General features: G+C 40.7%; 2 protein-coding genes across 2 annotated transcripts; one reads left to right on the top strand and one right to left on the bottom strand.

Annotated features, from left to right (window-relative positions):
- Positions 1–832: 832 nt before the first annotated feature.
- On the bottom strand, positions 833–4,005 carry psma8 (proteasome 20S subunit alpha 8). The gene is made up of 7 exons (XM_084545716.1): positions 3,798–4,005; positions 2,675–2,801; positions 2,414–2,538; positions 2,103–2,225; positions 1,892–2,011; positions 1,345–1,407; positions 833–1,262 (listed from the first exon to the last, which is right to left on the bottom strand). The coding sequence occupies exons 1-7, from the start codon at positions 3,897–3,899 to the stop codon at positions 1,167–1,169; spliced, it is 756 nt and encodes a 251-aa protein (XP_084401842.1). The 5' UTR covers positions 3,900–4,005; the 3' UTR covers positions 833–1,166.
- Positions 4,006–4,557: 552 nt separating this feature from the next.
- Positions 4,558–13,874, top strand: LOC311489215 (protein SSXT-like). The gene is given in 11 exon segments (XM_084546178.1): positions 4,558–4,770; positions 5,242–5,318; positions 5,408–5,492; positions 6,462–6,618; positions 8,195–8,425; positions 8,570–8,740; positions 9,063–9,197; positions 10,185–10,255; positions 10,258–10,387; positions 11,800–11,930; positions 13,099–13,874. Coding segments are annotated over 11 exon segments (1,284 nt in total). The 5' UTR covers positions 4,558–4,701; the 3' UTR covers positions 13,126–13,874.
- The last annotated feature ends 462 nt before the right edge of the window (positions 13,875–14,336 follow it).

Genomic DNA, 14,336 nt, shown 5'->3' with positions numbered 1-14,336 from the left:
CATGAGCCCAAACACCAACCTGTGAAGACTCACAAACAAGACAAAGTGCAATTGCTATAGTCAAAGCATCCAGGGCACCCGCTCAGGAAATCCTGGCTTGGGGAGATGACTCTAAATGAAGGACTTTACCATTCACCATTATGTCTTTGGTGAGAGTCAGAGGGAACCCCCGGGGCTCTTCAGCACAGCACGGCACAACTTTTCAAAGGGCTCCAGATTAAAGTCACTGAAAGTTCCCACTGGGGTCTGAGGCCAGGATCCCATTAAGCAGCCCTACCACACCGCCGGCCATAATTGTGTCGTTGAGAATTCAGAGCAGCGGTTGCTTGATAAGCGAATTTAGGGTGAAATAGCAGAGGCAGAAAATAAAAAAAAATAAAAAAGGGTCTCGTTGGGCCGCCATTAGACACTTCATTCGCTCATCACTAATTTGTTTTAAATGACTGAGGGAAAGGTGAGAACTTTATAAAGCAATCCCAGCTTCCTTTTTATGTCCCCATTTCCAGGTCGGGGCGACGGAACGCTGATAAATGAAAAACACTGCGCTGCATGGACACACACTTGACTGCCGCTAGTCATGCTTTAAACCGTGTTATCTTAATCGTAGCACTTGCTTTGCAGTAGAATAATCAATAAGGGAGGGAGCATTCTTTTATCGGCTTTAAAGTCCCTATAAACTCATCCTGAAGAAACCTGTCAAGAGTTTATAGTAGCGTCACTGCTACCACTTGCAGTCATAGTGTTCTACATAAATCCCATCTAGGAGTGCCATTTGCTATATAAAAAAAAAAGGTTGAAACTAGTTTTATAGAAAACATACGAACAAATCCACTTTTATTGAGTATCTAGTTTCATTATGGTTCTGAATGTCACATACAGTTGAATTGAACATTTGAAAATGACCGCCATCAGAGCTGTGTGGTGGGCCATGGGAAAAAAATTTAAGCTCAGATCTAAACCTTAACTTGAGATCAATACGAGTGTGTTTACGCATCAGTCAGCTCAATAACTGGAAGTACAGCATCACTCCAGTGCATGAGCGACATCAGCCAATCTCAAGTTACAATTCAGCTCTTTACAGTGGAATAAATGAGCAAGCAACACCTCTAAACCCAAATATGCAATGGTCAGGCAAGTGCAATGACGACAAAATTTAGTTAACTGCTTCAAGTGGATTTTTTCTGCTTCTTCTTCTCTGCCTCTTCCTCTTTTTCCTTCTCGATCTCAGCCACCAGGGTCTCGATTTCCTTGGATTCCAAAATCTGAAGAAACAAATAAAAGATACACAACTATTAGCTAATGTTTGAAAAACAACACAAAAGCAACGTTTTCCTCACAAATTACCTTCAGTGGCTGATTTCGTCTGATAACAGCAAGTTCAATATTTTTTCCTCCTGACTGGACAACCTGTGAACAGCAAAAAAACAAAGAAAGTCATTAAATGCTTCGACCAAATAAGGAAACATTTAATTAATTTGATTGTCTGATTCAAACCCTTTACACAGAATGCAAGTTTAATAGGTATTCATTTGCATGCCATTACATACACATATTGCTGGATGTAAGAATACGTCCATAAGTAGGTCAAGGTGTTTTTAAACTCCTTCATTATCCCCAAAAATTAAAATAAAAATGTAGTTCACACAAGGACTCTTTGAAAAATAGCACAAATCCAAGGTTCAGCCGGTCACAGCTAGACCCAGATGAAAACATTATGGAAGATTAACTGGTCTATCTGGCTGATGTAAATACAAGGCCTGTTTCTGAAATCATGTGTGCAAAAAAATAAATAAATAAAACCTTTCATAATTATTCAGTTTTAATATATGTAGCTCATGGAAAAAAGTGTCCAACGTCAAATATGTCATTGCAAAGACTGATGTGTCCTCACCTCAAGCAAAGCTTTGATGGCCAGCTTGATCGCCTCATTGTCCCCAGCAATGGCTTCATCCGTGTAATTCTTCTCCAAGAACTCCCTCACAGTTTTTGCGCTGCGCCCGATTGCGTTTGCCTGATATTTTCAAAAAAACAGTTATTACTCATTTATATACTGATATGGTAATTGTGTATACATGTAATGTACAAAGAGAAAGCTAACTGACCTTCCAGGCGTGGTAGGTTCCTGATGGGTCCGTCTGATACAGCCTGGGAGTTCCATCGTAGTCGAAGCCAACAATTAACGCAGAAATGCCAAATGGTCTGCGCCCATTGCTTTGAGTGTAGCGCTACAAATATGACCAACATACACCTTTGACTTGGCAATCTTACATCTCTATTGAACATTAAATGGCCTGTAATCAGACTATAGGCCCCAAAAGCAGGAAATGCCCCTGCCTACTGAATGTGACAATTTATATATGTCTTTTAGTGAATTATTAGTCGACTATAAATGACTGGTAATGAGGTTACATACCTGTTTCAGTGTAGCTATGTAGCGTGTAATGTATTCCACTGTGACTGGGTCCTCAACTGTTAGCCTATGGCTCTGGCACTCAACCCGAGCTCTGTTTATCACAATACGGGCATCTGCTGTCAGACCTTGAAAAGAGTGAAAAACATTAAATGGCTATACAACGGAAATGTGACAGGAGATTGTCAACTTTAAAAATCTGACATAGATGATATGCTATTCCATTCTAAACACATACGTAAAACAGTTTTTAATTTGAGGTACCTGCAAATGCCATGCAGACATGCTCATCCAGAGCACAGATCTTGCGGACAGTCCTTTCCTCCTGCAGCTTTGCGACAGACTTCTTCTCCACACCAAGGACAACGATGTCTTTACCTCTGATTCCCACCTGCACAGGTAAAAAACATTCAAGTTAATTTCTGAATACTGGCAACACAGAATATGTCACTTCCAGTTGCATTTGGCACGGACTAGTAAACAGCAACTATCTTAACATATTTTCGATCAACTGACTGAACAGACTACGGGTCTGTTGAATAAGTGTGACTCTTACTACCAAGTAACGCACATGTACTTTGTTGTGTTTGTTAACTGAGAAGTGTCTGGGTCAAAATTTCCCAAATATCTCAAAATCTGTGGTATGGATAAGACAGCAAGTTTACAAATTGGCAATTCAATCTGATTAATCCTGCACAGTATATAGCCAAATAACCACTGCTTGGCTATACATATTCATTCACTTGATAACCAAGGTTTCGATGAACCTAAACTCTTCATGTGCTTCATACTCCACCTACTAAATTACACCACTACAGTAAAAGTTACCTGTGCTCAAGTCAGTTGCAATTGCTGTGGGTTTACTGAGTATATGACTAATTTAAAATAAGTCAATGGAAGTGGTGTTTAGGACACTTGTGATGCTGGATAGTAAACGTGGATTATTATATATAGACATTACTCCACGTCTTTACAATGACTTAAGTTAGCATTTGCGAAGCATTAATCAACTTTGCACTACGGGTTAAAATCGGGAAAAGAAATCCAATATCGATTTTCTAAACTAGAATTAACTGATTTGTTTCACATCGAAACAGAAAGTACTGTGAGAGTGACACAGCGACAAAATGCTTGCTAATGCTACCTTCCTTTCGTCTATATCAAGTTAACATTTTCTGCACTACAAGCTGGGACTATACATTAACACTGCAACTAGTTCGCAAGATCACAACACAATTTTGAGTGTAGAAATTGTGGTAAATAATGACAATTAGCCAAACACAGAGGTAATAACGGGGACTGCTAGCCGCTAGTTAGCTAACTGATGCTGGCAACCTAGCCACAACCATGTTGCTAACGTTAGCATTAGTTTCATTTAATGACTTACCGCCGTGGAACCTTTCTTTACAGCTTCTTGTGCATACTCTACTTGAAAAAGATGACCATCAGGGGAGAAGACGGTGATGGCTCTATCATATCTTGCCGCCATTGCACTGCAAGACACGTACTATCTGGAGAAAAATAGAACACCGCTGACAGATGATTCAGCTAGTTAGCAACAAGCAGCTTACTCCGTGTGTTGAAAACAGCGCCTGCGCATAACCTCTGACCTGGGTCATACCAAATGTAACTTCATCAAGAGGAAAGTTATTATTAAAACACAATAGATCGGTGAAAGTTTATCCTTTAAGCTTGTATTTTTTATTCGAATACTACCATATAAAAAATATATATTTCAATGCCAAGTTTAATTAACCCGAATATTAAACAATTGTAAAATAAGGACACAATAAAGGCGAACTTTACCCAAACATCTTGGACAAATAAATATTAATGTACCAGCTGTATTGCCTAAAGATTATTAAATGCTAATTTTGTAGATATACATTTAAGCTTCGACTGTATTTCCTTTTTTGTTGTTGTTGAGCGGTCCATATCCCATGGCCTTTTGGTCTAGCTTTGGACTGTTCCACTATATGAAAAAATAGGTGAAACTGTAATTCAACTGATCAAATGTGGGTGTTTTTAACGGTATATTCGTACATGTGTTTAAATATTAAGATTTATATACCCTTTATTTTAACATATTCGATTGATCTACTCTAGAAAATAAAGGATAACTTTCAACTGTGCCTTTATATGCGCTACTTCTCCCCCCCAAAACGGACCACAGCATTATGAAATCGCATCGTATTCTGAACTGTTTGATCCGAGTTCTCCCGATTCGTTCAATGTGTTAGCTACTTTGGGCTTTTATGCTGTAGTTCATTTTTATTTTACATTGTATCACCATGTCGGTGGCGTTTGCACCTCACAGGCAGCGAGGGAAGGGTGATATAACACCCGCTGGAATACAAAAGGTAATTCATCTTTTTGAGCGCGTCGCAGAATGGAGGCTATGGTACCTAACGATGCTAGCCGTAGAGAAAATCAATGTAGCGGTGCCCAACCAAGTCCGACAGTGAGTAGATCGGGAACAGAGTTACAGGGTCAGAGCGCGGTGAATATGAACCTCACTGGAATCAGGACGCCATGTGTATGCGGCGAGTCTTGAGTCGATTTACCGGACCAGCGTACAATTGTATTTTAGATGAATGGAGGCCTGGTGGTTTTGTTAGCTGAGGACGGCTAGCTAGCAAGACGCGTCTTTTGTTAGCTAGAATCCCGCATTTGACAAAACGCCCCCCTTGTTTTCAGCAAAGAATAACTGCCAGCAATCAAAGCACCAGCCATCCCAAACGATTCAGTGTCTCTAATTTTTGAATTGTGTGCTCTTCTTCACAAATAAAATAGCACACGTGTGGTGTAAATATCTGCATTTGCTCTTGCAGTTGCTTGATGAAAACAACCAGCTGATCCAGTGTATAATGGACTTCCAGAGTAAAGGCAAAACGGCAGAGTGCTCACAGTAAGTTGTGGAAGTCTCCTCATTTATGGACAGCACAATCATTTTAAGTTCACATCGGGCCTGTATTGAAGACTCTCCACCTCTCGCAGGTATCAACAGATGCTGCACAGAAATTTAGTGTACCTGGCCACGATAGCAGACTCCAACCAGAACATGCAGTCCCTCCTCCCTGCTGTGAGTATGACTTTCTCTGATTGTTTTCAATGGTGATGTTCATTTCATCTATTAGTGTTCAGCTCTTGTGTTAGATTATGTCCAATTCAAGCCACTAGGGACTGGAAATGGTTTAGGTATATCACCAGAAACAGCTGAAAGAAACTTTATTTTTTTTTTAGTTGGTTAAGTTGGTTACGGATTCTGAACATAAACATCAGGACAACATAACACCTATGTGATTTTATTTACATTCATGTGTCACAGATGTGTTCAGATGTTTTGGTCCTCAACTGAAATTGTTGAAGTCTGGAAAAAAAAAAAAAACATTGATATCAACAAGGTTATGGAAAGTGTACGTCCACATTTGTGTCACTTAAATCACCCAAGCTACTCAACAATGTAACTATTTTTTATTTTTATTTTAAGTTAATCAGTCTTTTGCAAGTACCTAAATTTAAGTTCAGATAAACTTAACTAACCTTTAAAGTCTTAGTGTTATATTTGGATCTACTGTCGTTGCTATTTATGGACTATGACTGTGTTTTGTCCTCTTGAACTTTGTGAAGGCTACATGTTTCGATTTCTTTGACGCTGATTTTTTTGAGAAGTGTCACACATTCATATCACATAAAAGCACTGTGTAGATCTGATTGAAGTTATTGTAAATTAAGTATTATATTGTCAGTTTTAAATGCAGTACTTAAATTCCTTTTTAATCACTGATATTTTTAACATTTTCTTTAGTGAGGGCCATTTATTCTGTGCCTTCATTATGGGACTATGTGTTTTTTATCACGTGGCCCGTTCTGCAAATTGACTGCACTGTATCGTTGATTGATTTTGTCACATCAAAGTTATGCTTGATATAATAAATCTGCTTTTTCCTTGATTTATTTCTGTCGTTAGTTTCAGGCTCAGATGTGTTTCAAGACAACTGATGTGGGTTTTTTTGGTTTGTTAAAAAATGTCTGTGTTGTGTGCCTACAGCCACCCACTCAAAACATGCCCATGGGCCCTGGTGGAATGAACCAGAGTGGGCCCCCTCCTCAGCCACCTCATGGTCACAACATGCCCTCAGAGGGTATGGTCAGCGGCGGCCCCCCAGCTCCGCATATGCAGAACCAGATGAATGGACAGATGCCTGGTAAGTAATCCCCTACACACACGCACACACACACACCTCAACTTGTCTTTCTCTATTTTCTCCTTCTCTCTCAGTTCCTGTCTCACTTGGGTTGCCTAGCAACACCACAAGAACTGTGAGGGAGGTCGCTGTGCTGAAGGATGATGTCACCTATTTGCCAGCTGTGGTGGTCTTGGACTGGCTCTGCATTTGATTGTGGTTATCATCTCCAACTGAAAATAAGGCAGATTACTTGTGCATTACGTTTTCTTTTTGTTTGATCTACTCAGTTGTGCTTTGTGGTATTTTTTATCAGATAAGCAACTAACCTGTGTGCTATTCTAAATTCAGTCTGAAAACCACTGAGATGCATGCAGTACTTCAGCTGTACCAACCACAGTTGTCACAATAGGGAATATACATTAACTTTACACTTCATTAGCTACACTAGTGAAAACAAAGGTATTCTCATGTTAGAGACATTGTCTTCATAAAGGTTATAGTGTTCAGTATTTGTTTAAAATAACCGAGAGAGCTGCTGATTCAACTTTGTAGTCCTATTGAACTGTGTTGTATGGACATGTGTTTCTAATCTGACTATCCCCCAGTTTAATCACTGGGCTTAATAACAGAAACACTTCTATGTGTAGTCATGCTCCAAAATGATCATTGTGATGCTGTTTCAACATAAACAGAACATTATAACATTCATGTAGGGGGAATTTAGTGCAGGACTGTTACATTTGAATGTGTTTTCACTCATGTACCTGATGAGCTTTCAACTGAGTGTATACATTCTGACCTGCAATAATATGTCTCTGCTTTGAAGCAGGTCCATATTTATTTTTTTTCTTTCAGTTTTTAAAGCTCCTTGCCAGAACTAGAGTGTGGCTGCCATATGTAAGATCGAGGCCCGTTTAGAGGACCTCTCTGGTTCCAGCCCTGCAAAAGAGTTGCCAGACTTTGAAGTTTATCCTTAATTTATAAAAAAATAAAATCGAAATAAACACTAGTTAATTTGTTAGACAGATGCCCTGTTTACGTCTGGCCTAAACATGTGATTTACTTTCATCTTATTAATGGGTTTTTGCAGTAACATCTGGTATGAAAATGCTTTATGGACACAATTTGACAAATGGGCTCATCTCAGATCAAGAGACCTTATTGTACCGTGTGACCACCTGACTTACTTTAGCTGGCAAATGGGACCAAAGTTAGTTACCTTTCTACTTGCTGGCTGAAATGTTTTTCTTCAGAATGAGGTTATGTTTTAAAGACGGAGATCTAATCCCAGTGCAAACGCCAGACCTGATCACATTCAAATACCAACTTGTTTTACGTCCATTTATTTTCTCTTCTTCAAAAAAGTAGGAAATAGATTTAATGTTATTCCAGCTTTTAATTACACTAACCCAAAGTCTCTTTATACCCCAAGCATTGAGTTTAATCAAGCCTCATATTGTAGTTTTTCATAGAGCAGTACATTGCATATATCCATGCCTGACAGGACAAGGTGGATATTCAGATTTGCTAATATGTACCTACTGTGCTTATTTTTCTCAAATAATCATGAATATTCTCTGCTGCTGTTTTCCAGGGCCTAATCATATGCCCATGCAAGGACCAGGTCCAGGCCCCAACCAGCCCCCAAACATGCCCAGTGGCTCCATGAATATGCCCCCCAGCAGCCATGGCTCCATGGGTGGTTACAATCACACCGTCCCTTCCTCCCAGGGCATGCCAGCTCAGAGCCAAATGAATATGACCCAGGGCCAGCCCATGGGAAACTATGGGCCTCGTCCAAACATGAACATGCAGCCCACCCAAGGTAAAACAACTCTATTCTATTTACTTGTGTTTTTTTAAGTTAGGTTGAATTGAATCTTACTGTTTTATGTGAAAAGCCACATACTGCTCAGTACAGCTTATCTTTTCTGGACAAGTTTGAGAGCTCCTTGTCTGTGTACCACAGGCCCAATGATGCACCAGCAGCCTCCCTCGCAGCAGTATAATATGCCTCCTGGTGGTGCTGCACAGCACTACCAAGGACAACAGACCCCAATGGGAATGATGGGCCAGGTCAACCAAGGCAATCATGTCATGGGACAGAGGCCAATGCCGCCCTACAGACCCCCACAGCAAGGTACACCCCTCAGAGTGTGTCTCTTAACGTGTGCAAGTTGTGCGTGTTGGTCTTTCTTCTCCGTAACCCACCCTCCCACATTTCTCACTCTTGTTCCTCTCAGTTTCCTCTATTTCCACCTCTGTAGCTCACATACATCTGGAAGACTAAAGATGTAACCTAAAGCCTCCAGCCTCTATAAAAATTAGTCAAGGTAGCAAAAGAAAGCTTTCTATCAAGGACTAGCGGCAAGGGATCCATCCTCTCTACTCTTCCCCTCACACAACCAATCCAACAACACCTTGAATCTACTTGTGTGTATGTTGTGTGTATGTGTATGTAGGACCCCCTCAGCAGTACCCAGGGCAGGAAGACTACTATGGGGACCAGTACAGTCACGCAGGACAGGGAGCCTCAGAAGGTAGGCGAACCCTCCAGTCGCTTGGAGAAAACCCATCAACCAATGAACCCAGGAGTTGTGTTAAGACACAAATGATGTAAAGAGACTGTGACAAGGCCCAAAATGTCAGTTTCTTCATTATTTTCTGGGTAAATCAAACTGAAATTGGGCTCTGACAAAGACGAGATATGCAGGAGAATTTTGAGGAAACTTTCGCATGCCAGAGGTGCACCCTGCTCCTAAAGGTGCCGTCAAGAAGTCAGGACCAAGCCAACCTTGTAAACGCGACCCACCCACTCAACCCCTTCGAGTGCTATTTGTAAATATTCACATTTTCCGCACCCACGGTAAATAATCTATCGGCAGCACTAGTAACTTACAAACAAACAAAATAAAAGTTTTTGAGAAAGGTGGCACCGTTGCATTCTCCTCTCAATATAACAGCTGATACAGTCCAGATTTTCTTAATGTTGCTGTGGATGGTATTATTAACTCCAGGTTTACCATGCAAAACCCCCTTCTCTTTCTTTGTCCAATTAACATTTACCTTTTTGTTTGTTTTTTGTTTTATGTTTTTCCCTCTACTGACACTACCTCCTTTGACCTTTCAAACACACGAAAAAAATCAAATTCTTAAAACATGCCTGTTGAAAACCTGCTGCCACCGAGACCCTGCGCTGTGCATCTCTGAACTCCTTGTTTATAATATCTGTTTCATGTTATCCCGCTGAGATTATCTTCACGGCTCCAAATGCCAGATATTACCTGAATAAATAATTAGGATTTTATCTAGGTTTTATAAAGTTGAGAACATTTTCTGTGCCGAGAAGTGATATTAATACCTTTTAATCTATATGCCCAAGTTGCTTGTGATAACTTGGGCATTAGTTTATTTATGTATTAATTTATGTAGATCGTGATGTTGCACTAACAGTTGAGTACCTTATCTAATGTAGACACTACTCGGCCGTACTAGGCTAAACTATCACTGCTTTACTGCAGTAGTAAAGTAGTATCAGACACTATTATACTTTAATCAACTTGATATCTTAAATAGTAGCCTAGTAAGGATCTTTAGTCATTGTGTTAGTGTCTGCTGTAGTTGTCAACATGTTGCTCACATACCCTGCTGTTATCCCCTGAAGGTAATGCCCAGTATGGCCAACAGCAGGAAGCCTACCAGCAAGGCCCTCCCCAGCAGCAGGGCTACCCTCCTCAACAGCAGTACCCAGGTCAACAAGGTTACCCACCACAGCAGCAGGGTTACGGTGAGTTACTTGTCCTGTAGGAGGCACCATCAGCTCTCCTCTCCAACTGCTGAATAATAAGTCCTCCCGCGCGGGTTTGGTGGCTACTCTTAACTCCGTCAAGCGCATGTCAAGGCGTCATCCAGAGCGAGGAATTAGAGGACCACCTTAATGAACGGTTAGGGGATTGGAGCTAGGTGGAAGAGACGCTTAATCAGCGGTGGGCGTCTGGCATCACATTAACATCTCTCCCGGTGCTTCGGTTCGACACGACACTGATCTGAGGGACTGGGAGTGCGGCTCTGGCTGATGTGTACAGAAATTGGGCAGAAAGTCTGTGTGTCTAGACTGCCAGCCAAGAATTTTGAACTCTCGCATAATCGCAGTTTGGATAAATACTTCAGCAGTGCGTTAATAAACGCTTGAAACTAATGCAATGCATCGAAACATGTCAGTGTTTGCAGCTCATGAGAGAAAAAACTAGACATGATAAACTGAAAATACTAAATATTTCTTAATTAACTGGCTATTAAAGACCTTTATATTCTAACATCAGGGTACTTGGATCAAAATGGATGCTTTGAGATTTAACCACTTAGCCAGAGTTAATAACGTGTAGAACGTCTAAAAATGTTTGCAGTTTAAGTATAGTTCTTAAAGCTCTCGAGGCTTTTTCCTCATCCCATTTTTCATTGGAACTTTCCATCTCTCACCCTCTGTCGGAGCCAAAGCTCATGTTAGTAATGAGCTATCTGAGAGGCAGAGGCTGTGAGGTGAGATCCATCTGGCACGTACACATGCCTGCTCTCTCAGGCCCCCACAAGGTTATGCTCAACAGCATAAGGCATTATGAGCGCCTAACGATGCTGCGTGGGCCTCATTTGACTCCAACCCCAGTCAGGCTTTGCTCGGTCCTTCACAGCATCTGCAAAGATAGCAGCAGCGTACGGGGGCTGATGAAGTGATTTCTGTGCTCTTGTGTGTGTATTTTTTTTTTTTTTCTTGTTTTTTTTTTTTTTTTAATGACACCTGCTCCTCTAATGAAGACCAACAGAATCTCCTTGATGTCTCCTTGCGTTAGGGAACCGCTGCCCCGCTACAGCCTCACTCACTCATTCATTACGAGTCAGGCGTTGTGGAGGCAGCCTAAACAAATGGGTCTGACATATCCGCTATCCTCTTTTTGTCATCCATCAGCTTTTTATTGCAGCCCACCTAGTGATGGTAAGCTAACGGGGATTCCCCAAAGTTCTCGCGAAAAACAAGTCTGAAGCACAGATAATGAGCAAAACTTGGGCTTCTTCACACGGGGGTTTCTTCGTTTGAGTGTAAACCTGAATTCAGGGTCCAACATAATTTTCAAAAGCTTCTTAGTTTCAATCAAGCCTGTCAAACGTAGATCATTTTAAACAAATTCTCTCTCTTTGTTGTAGGCCCCTCTCAAAGCGCCCCGGGACAGTATCCAAACTATCCTCAGGGGCAGGGACAGCAGTATGGGGCCTATCGCCCTCCTCAGCCGGGACCCCCACAGGCCCAGCAGCAGCGCCCTTACGGTTATGACCAGGTGAGTATAGCCACAACAGTTAACAGTGACACAGTCTTGTCTATACATGGGACCTAGTTTAACCATAATTGTCATTTATAACTAGACTAATTTGTGTATTTTGTGACGTGAAGTTAGAAGGTAAACACTGAACGGTAGTATGTTATGCATGTTGTCATCATATTGGGCGGCTAAATCTGTGTTACTACTGTCTTTTACCTGTTAACCTGAGTCGTGGTTATATATTCTGGCTAATGTGGAATGCCATTCCAGTGAAATATGAGGGCTTTAAAGAGGACTCTTCCTTAAACGTGATGCAGACTGCTCTAGTGTTTAAAGGGAGATCTATTTGTTGCCCTGTATTTCCTGTGGTCTTATGTGGGGACCACAGCTACACTTTGATATTTTTATCTTTGAATATTCAGGGGCACATGAGGAAATAAAGACCCAGGGATTTGAACCCCTGACTAGCTCTGTAAGACGCAAAGGTAATGGTTGCTGTGAAGACCTCAACGTCCAATCTAGACGCTTGACCACCTAGCCTTAATTTGCATTTATGTTATTTTTTGTTTGTTTATTTCTGTCTCCCTTATGTCTTTTATATTTTCCATCTTTTTTTCCTTTTCTTCTTATTTTTATTTTTACTCTTATTTTGTTATTAACCAGGGGTCGAATTGTAAGTAACGAGGTCCAGAAACACAGCATGCTTAGTCTGCAGTGAGACAGCCTAAAGCTCATATGCTTTGACTGTGGTGTTAATCTCTACAATTTACAACACAGGTTGTAATGAGCATTATGCTTAAGATGTAAATGTGTTGGAATTCAAATTGCTTCCAAATTGCATTTGTCATTGATGCCGAGCACATACTTCGACCCCTGTTTAGGAATGCATTAAACACTACTGTTACACTGAATTTGTCTCACTTGAAACTAGTGTCCACTGTTTAGTAGTCGTCCTCAGCCATGCTGCTGCTGAAACCTGAGGTATCAGAATTTAGAGCTCACAAGTTGTGAGGCCATGCTGCCACCTGCTGGTCAATACCAGCCAGTGCAGGCATACAATCATGGTTTGCAGTACGATATGGTTGAAACCACAAATGTTTGTTTGCACCTTATTGAGATTTAAGCTTTTACTTTGTGTTGCTGCGATGGTCGGTAACACGAGTCTGTCACTTTCTTTTCTCCACAGGGCCAGTATGGAAATTACCAGCAATGAGAGATGGTCACGGCAATCTCCACAGCTCTGCTCTGATCTGTCTGAGCTTTGACCTCTGGTCAACTGCTAAGCAGACTTTAACGATGGTTTCAGCTCACTGAGATTCTCTTGGCCACAAAACACACACACAAAAAAAAAAAACAATTCAAAGACACATTTTCCCCTCTGTTTGGGCTTTTGTCAATGCCTATAAAATGTATTCAAGTTTATCATGTACATTGGCATGATGATGTCAAAGTCCATGACTCGCCCTCTGGTCCAGTATGTCTCAAAGCAGCAATGCCTTAAAAATGGAACTGCCTTATCCTTCAGCATTGCGGATTGTGAAACGGGCTAACAAAAAAAAAATTTTGGATGACCGATGATTTAAATGTACAGTTTCCATCTGCTACGGTGCATTGTTTCTGTATCCTTCAGCTCCCTGATCATAAGAAGCAATAATGCCAGCAGTGGGGGGGATTTGTTTGTGGACTCAAAGTTGAAATAATGCACCAGGTGAACTTCCAGCTAGGCCATGGTACATGTCTTGATGTATGTGATGATGTAAAAATATATTTTATGCTTTTTAGATCGAGCTAACTTTGTATAAGACATTGGAAACTAGTACTAAAGCTGTGTTGTTTATTTCATGATGTGTATGTGTCAATGTTATTATTTTTTTTTTCAATGCTCTTTAATGACTCTCTCATCCAGCACATTTTCTTTGTTGTTGAATTGTGTAACTATTAAATCAGATCTGTTACATCGGTGACATGAACACTGTGTGAATACTTCATGGAGAAAAAAAAATAAAAAATAGAAAATAGTTTTGACACGCACGAACAAATACGAAAGGCATATCTGAAATTAGAAAACGTTCAGCGTCTGAAAACACATAACGATTGTGAGTTCTGTGTTGTGTTTTTAAGGCGGTGGGGGAAAAAATACCTAATTTGCATCATAAATAGATTTTTATTTTTTTTTTTTCATTACAATACCTTACAGAATAATGGCAATTGGCCATGAGGTAATATGTAGCAGATGCTGCTGCACATTGTAAGGGAACGCTCTCTGGAGCCTGTTTTAAATATATATCTCTACAAGAACCTCAGTCTTGTCCATTGACTGCAAATTGGGGTGAACGGTAAAGATTAAAGCTGGTATAAGTAGTTCAGACAAGTTCTTTGTTTTGTTCGTCGACTATGTTAGTTGGTTAGCTGACGATGCTGGAA

This window comes from Chelon labrosus (genome assembly GCF_963514085.1).
Source record: "Chelon labrosus genome assembly, chromosome: 6".
Lineage (NCBI taxonomy): Eukaryota > Metazoa > Chordata > Actinopteri > Mugiliformes > Mugilidae > Chelon > Chelon labrosus.
The sequence above is the reverse complement of the archived record's forward strand: the minus strand, read 5'-3'. Positions and strand labels throughout refer to the sequence as shown.

Coding starts and splice junctions, on each gene's coding strand:
- psma8 (XM_084545716.1), bottom strand. CDS start 3,899: ATGGCGGCAAGATATGATAGAGCCATCACCGTCTTCTCCCCTGATGGT. Junction 2,226..2,413: donor ACATAGCTACACTGAAACAG/GTATGTAACCTC, acceptor TCATATTTGTAG/CGCTACACTCAAAGCAATGG. Junction 1,263..1,344: donor GACGAAATCAGCCACTGAAG/GTAATTTGTGAG, acceptor TTGTTTCTTCAG/ATTTTGGAATCCAAGGAAAT.